At 36.1% G+C, this 8476-nt stretch overlaps 1 protein-coding gene and 1 non-coding gene across 2 annotated transcripts; both read left to right on the forward strand.

Moving 5' to 3' along the window:
- The first annotated feature begins 915 nt into the window (after positions 1-915).
- Positions 916-5740, forward strand: LOC149072354 (uncharacterized). Its single transcript, XM_089247131.1, has 2 exons — positions 916-1187; positions 4901-5740. The coding sequence occupies exon 2, from the start codon at positions 4938-4940 to the stop codon at positions 5661-5663; it is 726 nt and encodes a 241-aa protein (XP_089103257.1). The 5' UTR covers positions 916-1187; positions 4901-4937; the 3' UTR covers positions 5664-5740.
- A 2340-nt stretch (positions 5741-8080) lies between these two features.
- On the forward strand, positions 8081-8153 carry TRNAI-UAU (transfer RNA isoleucine (anticodon UAU)). The gene has a single exon. It is a non-coding gene; the product is annotated as a tRNA-Ile (tRNA).
- The last annotated feature ends 323 nt before the right edge of the window (positions 8154-8476 follow it).

Consider the following 8476-nt stretch of genomic DNA (forward strand, 5'->3'; position numbering starts at 1 on the left):
AGCCCCCACAAGGGCGGGGCTAACAGGGCTCCAGCCTTGGGGACTGCGACAATTCTCATAATTTTTTGCTTTTTTACGTTATAAATTAACTATAGAAGGGTCCGTGAAAATCTGACCGGGGGCCCGTAAAAGATCTAAGCCTAGAAGCCCTGCTCCAGGATGTGGGGGCCATGCAGATGTTATTGCAAAACAACTTTTAAAAAAGTTCTGTTCAGAGCTTCAAAAGATTTCAAAATGACCTGCTGATCGATAGGCTAGATAAGAAGAGTTGTATTATGTGGTGGGAACTTTACTCCATATTCCAGTGCCGTCTTAACGCATGGGCCCACACGGGCACGGCCCGGAGACCTGAAGAGAAGAGAGGCCTTAGAAAATTGAGGAGGATTTCCAGGTAAGGCTCGGAAAAAATCTCTTGTACCGGGGGGCCCATGATGGTCTTAAGACACCCCTGCTTTACTCTGATGAAATATAATTAATTCAACCAAATTCTGTCTGGAAAAAAAAATGTGATCTAAAACTTCTGTGTGAAATATGCTTCTTTCCGTCCTTCGGGTTTTAGACCGTTTTGCGTGTTCGTAAACCGAATCATTTTTGTTGTCCGTAAATCAAATTGTTCGCAAACCAAGGCACTCGTGAACTAAGGGACTGTAGCATGACCATATTAATTTTAAAAAAACAGGACATTTCATTGATGCACATCTCGCGTTGAATAACGAATTCACGATTTAAAAAATTTTAGTTCTTAGTGTACTTGACAAAATGAGTATTTTTACTAAATCGATGAATTTGTTTAAATATGAAAAAGAATAATTTTGTCCCGGGAATACGGGTTATATGGTCATGATAGTCCCAATAATTGTGTGCACGATTAGTGAAAGAAACCTCTTATTCACAACAATCAACATCTTCCAAGTTGCACCTGATAAGCATACTTCTTAAGGCAAGTCAAGCACTAAGCATTCATCAACAAAAATTTAGTTCGTCCGTAAACCTTTGTTTTTCTTCAAATTGCCGATAAACTAATTAAAATAACAATTATACAGAAAATTAATTAAAAATTTCCTATTGTTACTAAATTGATCTCTACCCATCTAGTAAATAAAACGATATAGTTAATTGTTTCTCGTTTAAAAAATCTACATGTGTTAAGTTGTTATTGTTGATCCGGATCTTGATTACTGTTTCATGTAAGTATCAAATGAAGTTTTGAGCAATGGAATCTAAAAATATTGGGATAAAATTTCTTTTTATGTGATTCGAAGTTCTCAGAATTTATAATTATTGTTTACTTGAACCTAAAATTTAGATTATCAGGGTCATAATTACTATGGATAACCCCCCCCCCCCCTCCAGAAAAAAAAAACACCGCTGTCAAGCTGCCGGTAATAATTAAAATATTGAAAATAAACGAAAAATCAAATTTAGTTTGAATAAAAATCTATATTCGTTCATTTCAACTTGTGTTACAGCATGAAAAATATGAATTTATACACTACAGCATAGGTGCCGGAACCTGGTGGCTGCCTTTTCAGCCCCCCCAAAAAAATTCATGAATATACAATAGAAAGCACTATTCTACTTCTAATTCTTCACTAAAATCTTAGAATGCGAAAGACGGTGTAGCTACTTTCGCAAAAATGCGTACAGTAGGTACGGAACGAACAGATATCCAACCATCAATCATTACATTAGCATTGTAGCATTTTGCTAAAGCTTTTCTCCCCATTTTCACTTTTTTGCGAAAGAAATTTTTTATCTAGCTTAAACCCTGATGTATAGAGTTTAAAAATTTGAAGAAAAAAATTGTATCTTTATTTATTATTTATATAGTTATATGTACTCTCAGCTCAAACACTGATTTGATAGATTAAAATCATTTTTTGGTTTTTTTAAATGCAAATGAGAGAAATAAAGCCCTACAAAATAACTCCATAATTTTTTGGGGGGGGGGGGAAATAGAAAATTATTTTTATCCATCTTTCTGGCTGGTGATATCATTTTTGTGTAAAAAATGTACAGCTATATACTGTATCAATAAATGATGAGAGACAAAAGAATAATCATACTTGAATGGCATTTTTAATTTTTTATTTATTTTCTCCACTAAAATTCTAATTTCAGTAATTGATTAAATTCAGGAAATAAAGTTAAGAGCTACAATTACAGCAATATATTCATAAAGCCAAATTGAAACAAAAAATCCATGATCACAGGAATTATTTATTAATGATTGTAATAAAAACCTATAGAATAGGTTATTTAATTAAATTAATTACCTTGAATTTATAACAGTAATTCCAATGAATAATTATCAAAATATTGACTATTGATTAAATCATCTTTCAAGATGAACAATCCCTGTAGTAATAATGTGCTCCACACTGTGCAAAAGTGTTTGAATTTCGCCACACGCTTCCCTTTACACACACAATCAGAATGGGGGCCTTTGCAACATATGTCTTTGACTGCCAATGAACACAACAGTTTCAAAACAAAATTATTTATTACACTGATTGCAACCTACAGACATGCATTAATCAAGACATTAAACCAAGGAAACCCTTTTGTGCACTGGAAATTTCAAACTATACTTCTCAGTCCCCATAAGTTAATCAAGATTACTTTGGTCTTGGTGAAATCCCAGTCATTGTCACCATCTTAAGTCGAAACAGCACAGACAAGTGAACTCAGCTCGAAAATTGGACGATTTAGGACTTTTATACTAATGATCGACGACCAGCTTTCGACGTGAATGGGGGAAGCGGTACCAGGTTTAGAAATCACTCCCCAGCACGATCCAACCCACAGGTAAAGGGCTTACATCCCAGAAGGGACAGAGCCCAGGCCGTATCTGGTCTGACGGGTTTGGAAATCAGTGGAATCGTGCACAGAGATGGAAGATCGGCTGAGGGTGTGGAGGAGAAAGTGACATCCGACTATGACTATCAATAGAGTCATACATGGTATTCGACAATCAGCTCAAGGTGCTGGCGAGGAAGCGGCATCCAATCACAGATATCGGTAGTCACAAATGGAATTCAGCGATCAGCTCAAGGTGCTGATGTGGAAGTGCCACCCGACCACGGATATCAGCAGAGTCACACATGGAGTTCGGCAACCAGTCTAAGATTCTCAGGAAATAGTGGTCATCGATAAAGTCATGCATAGAGTTCGGCGATCAGTCTGAGGTGCTTAGGAAATAGCGGCATTCAATTGTGGCTATCGGTAAAGTCTTGCATGGATTTCAACAATCATCCAAACAGGATCAAATTTGGTAGGACTTGAGAAGGCAGTGAGATGGAGAACGACCATCAATAGTTTGTACTCATGATCACTAGGTGGCTTTGAAGCATAGTAACGGATAAAAAGTTGCATAGCGGGAGCATCGGACGAGCGAGCTATTTATTCAACCTGTGATTTACTGCTAGGTGAGACTAAAGTACTGTTTTGAAGCATGGTTGTGATTATATGCAGCTTCCAAATCACTGAACATCCAAATGAGGCGTAATACACATTCGCCTCCATAGACATCAGCATTCCAAGTGGCTTTCTTTTCCCCAGAATAATTTGTGACATGTCAGCACCGAAAACATCCATAAGTAGAAAAACTTATTTGTTTAGTCAACAGAAACTACTTATTATAAATATAAACAACGTAATACATGTGCATAGCACTAAATAGACAGTATAAACTCAAAATAAACATAACACATATGCATTATTATTACACAAAGTCAAAAGGTCAGGCGAATGCCAACAAAGCCATGTTGCACCTTCTTTTGTGCAGGAAAGAGCGTGCACAAGAATGTGTCTCTTTAGCAACACGCTCTTGGACGCTGTGCTCCTAATTGCCTCCAATCCTTGATGCAAGAACTTTCCACTCTGGTCATGCTGGAAAGCTTGTGCGTGTAGAGGGGCCTTTACTTTTATGAATCCCTGCATGTCATTTGTTGTAGAGGTACTCGGAAGAGATTGGCCCTTCTCCACTAACTATGATTCACCTACAGCTTCTCCTGGTGCTACATCAATTCTCTGTCTTCTTCCCTTCTGTGGACTCTGGCTGCAGCGTAGCATCATAATTTTGATACCTGCGGCCTTCCAACTTGATACTAATGCATCTTGGCATCTAAATGACCTCTAAAACAAACATGAAAAATACATTATTTGACAAAAGTATGCAAGAATTAGAGAAAATCACAAAGTTCTAGGTTGGTAAAGCTGCCCCATTTCCACTAAGCTTCTTGGTGCAACATTGCCAAGTAATATTATTGAACCTAAATGGAACGTAAAATTTACATCTAAAAGTGATTCTGAAAGAGGATTATATGCTATGCCAAGCAAAACAAGTAGTTTTTATTTACCTCTGAATGAACGGGCAGGGTGAGACATTTTTGTAGACTACGAAAAACTCTTGTTCTACAAGTTGAAAACAAAACCACTGATAAAGACATGCAAACAAATGGTGAGGCTGAAAACACACGAAAAGACTATCATTCAATGTCTTCTCTGTGTGATAAAGACATTGACGCCTCTATTGATTGGTTTTGGAACTATGCAGGGAGCAAGACCACATCTTTTTCAAAAACTGGCAAAGTTGTCCAGTTACTGTCCCGTTGTTGATGGTAAATATAATTGTATAATTTTTGCATAAAATTTGCATTGGGTATTAAAATTTCTAAATTTTAGTAAAAATATATATATGTATATAAGTTATTTTTGTGGAATAAAACTTTCATGCTATCATTATGAGCAGACTCAGATCTAAGAAGCTGTCTGAACCAATGCTTCTTAGCTCAGAATTTACCTATCAATGTGGAGACTCCCCAAGATGATTTTTAATTCAAATTTACCTGTTATGATTTGTACTGAATCTGAGGATGACTTTTTTTGTTTTTTATAGATCTCCTGTGCTCAACAGAAGACATAACTAGACACTAATGACTGTCATGATGTTTAATAGCGTAGAAGATGCAAGAGTGGCTTCTGATACATCTCAGCAGGAGGCATCCAATGGCATGATGCCTGAATTTTATGAAATGCAAGAAAATATTGCTGATGTAAGTCAACCAATGGAGGTTGAACAATCAAGTTATGAAGCTTCAAACGCTGGAGGAGTTTCTGTTGATACCACAGCCTCTACAGTCAATGGGGAGACTTTGACCTTCATAAATGATGGCAGTGTTTGTACTACAGAAGCAACTGACCAGAGTAATATGAAAACTATTGATATACCAGAAACATGGAACATTTCAGTTTTAGAATCAGATAACGTTCCACCAAATACTGAACCTCCACCAGCTGCAGAATCTCTCAATGAAAATGAAAAACTGGCATACCAATTATGGGAGTGTCCAACTTGCACTGCTCTCTTTCGAGAAAAAGATCAATGTGAACAACATATCAGCAAATCTCATGATTTTACTTGTGGCCTATGTTGTGAGCCTTTTCATGAGAAGGAAGCTTTTGAAGTTCATGTAACATGCCATGTAAATGATGTTCCCAAGTATAAGCCACAACTTTCTCATCAAGCGTATGAATATTCTGAGGCAGATAATTTTGAAGAAGAAAAACAAAAAAGTACTTTGGTTTGCTCAACGTGTGATTGGACTTTTTCATCTTTAGTAGATCTCCAGAAACATAAAGAATGTCATCTTGATGAGTGATTTTTTTTGTTTTGTTTTGCAAAAATGAGAAATTGAGAACTGGCAATAAAAAGTAAATAAAATAAAATTTAAAAGTATTCAAATGCTTTTCAGAATTGAGAACTATTTTTAATAAAAATTTTCTAATGACTAGCAAGTATTGAATTGAAGAATGAGAAATTATTTAAAGTAAAAAAAATGTCAGTAGTTCTTATTTAGAAATCTTTCATAGCGACCATAGCATCGAGTTATGGTCATTTCATAACTCAATGATCTCTATCTACTATTAATGATTATGTATTACATCCTTCTGATATGAATTTGTAGCTTTTATGAGCAGTGATGACCCTCAGTATATCATATTGTGAGTGCTATGTATTTTTGGAAGAAAAATCAAACATTGCCAATTGTTAAATATAATGGGAGAAAAAACTCTACATATTGCATTTTTTATGACAAATCACTTTTGTTTCATGTATTCTTTATTTTCAATATTTTTTTTCATTACTCAAAATTAATAAATTACTATATTCTTGACAAATAATGTTGTAATTGAATCATTTTAAATTCATAAATTGAGCTATACAAAGGTTATGTAGTTTTTGTGAAAAAAATTAAATAGTTGTAAAATAATAAATTGTCCTAAGCAAAAGGTCTAGAAACTTTAAAAATAAATAAAAACTGGAAAAATAACCGAAATAAAAAATGGTTTGCAGGGTTAGCATCGCTAGGTCATGGGAACTTTTTATGACAGGGAAAAAAACTAAAAAAAACAGCCGATAGGTAGGGCAGGTACGAGCGATTTCTGTGGAAATATACAAATGAGACACTTATAAGAACTTGCGCTGCTAATCCACAAGCAGTTCACCATTGTAAACCGTGTACGTGAACAAGAATGCTGAGTGCGAAGGATAAAGCTTTGTTGGTGAAGTTGTTTTACGTGAACCAGGAATCAGTGACCATTGCCTTGCGTAAATTCAGAGTTCAGAAGAATGTGAGGACTGGAAAAGGCCCTTTAAGAGCGACAGGATACATATAGCTTGTTCAGTGATTTGAGGAAACTGGAACGCTAGAGGATCGTGTAAGAGCTGGACGACCATGTTTAAGGAAGGCACGTTTGCTGCGTGTTGCAGCTGAAATGGAAGTGTTAGCATCCAAATCAGCTGCAGGGACCAGCAGCACTTGTGGAGCTGCTAGATGCTTGGGCTTACCACCATCCTTGGTACGCAATATTCTTCATGGAATCCTTGATCTGTACCCATACAGATTGCAGTTGTGCCATGAACTTTTACCAGCGGATACTTTACAGAGGTGGGCTTTCTCCAAAATCAAACAGAATCCCCCCCTGGATCTTTAACATCTTGTGGACAGATGCTCATTTTTTGCTTCATGGCGACGTTAATACCCATAACTGTCGCATATGGGTGAAGCCTAATCCACATGAATACATGCAGAAAATATTGCATCCCCCCCCCCAAAAGAGACTTTCATGTGGGTTCACAGGTTCGTTCATCATGGGACCTTTGAAACGTAGTGCCCAATAAATGGATGGAAAAACGGCTACGGTGAATGCGCAATGTTATTTAACTCTTCTGCGCAGGAAGGTCGTGCCATGTTTGTGTGAAAGAGGTGTACTTTCTACTGTCACGTTTATGCAAGATGGTACAACTAGTCAGACTGCTACTCCGGTCAATGCATTCGATACAGATGTTTGGGAAAGACAATCATTAGCAGGCATTTCAGGTTCCCATGGCTTCCGTTTCCAGATTTGACACCGGCAGACTTCTGGTTATGGGGATATTTGATATCCCAGGTGTATCCAATCTGTTGGAACTGAAAGATGCAATTCGCCGAGAAGTGTCATGTATACATCGGGACCTGCTGCACTCTGCCGTTGCTGGATTTGTGACTCGCCTGCAATTTAATGGTGATGGTCATGTGTGGAACACATACTGCTGTAATAAATGATTTGGAGGCATTCTGTTCGTTATTTGCATATCTTTGACTTGTATACGTCAGTGCAACCCATCGGCTGTTTTCTCAGTTTTTTTCCTGTCTTAAAATTCCTGTGACCTAGCGATGCTAACCCTGCTTCAGTTATTTTTCTGGTTTTCGTGAATTTTTAAAGTTTCTACAGACTTTTTGTCCATCGTGTATTAAAACAAATTCATCATTAATATTTTAACAGTATAACACTCATTCAATCTTCTTTTTTAAAAAGTCCTTGTGTGTGTATTTGTGATCATCATGTAAGAATTTGCTCAATTTAAGGAAAAAACTGTTGGTCTTTCCCAATTCATTTACATCAATGTTCAACTGTACATTATAATTGCCTATTTTAATTTTTCAATGTGTGTACAGCAGAAATAATGAAATGCTAGTATTTAACGTCTCTATTTTCCTTGTTATAACAGGTCAATATAGCCAATAAAATAGCAGTCACTATAGCTAAGTGGTTAGAGCACTGGTCTTATAAATCAGGGGATGTGAGTTCGATTCTCACTGGTGGCTTCATCTGGCTGAAAGACCTACTGCAATTAGTATGGAAGCAAAAAATAATTCACCAATAGAAAAATTGGAAATCACTCATTTTGTGAGTTAATTATTCTTAATTACAAAAATATTTCAAAGTAATTCACAATTTAAAAAGTTTATAATAAAAAAATCAAAGTACGTAATTTTCTGTAAAAAAGCTGTGACTTCTATAGCTTTGAAGGTTGGGGTTTTTTTTTCTGACAATCTGACTTAAAGGGAATTCTAATTTTAATGATTTTTTTTTCATTTTAGTTAGAAAATTGAATTTTTACATGAGAATGTTTAATATATTTCATAGA

Source organism: Pholcus phalangioides, unplaced genomic scaffold, assembly GCF_987345545.1.
Source record: "Pholcus phalangioides strain wild (caught in Gottingen) unplaced genomic scaffold, Ppha-v1.0 ptg000017l_1, whole genome shotgun sequence".
Lineage (NCBI taxonomy): Eukaryota > Metazoa > Arthropoda > Arachnida > Araneae > Pholcidae > Pholcus > Pholcus phalangioides.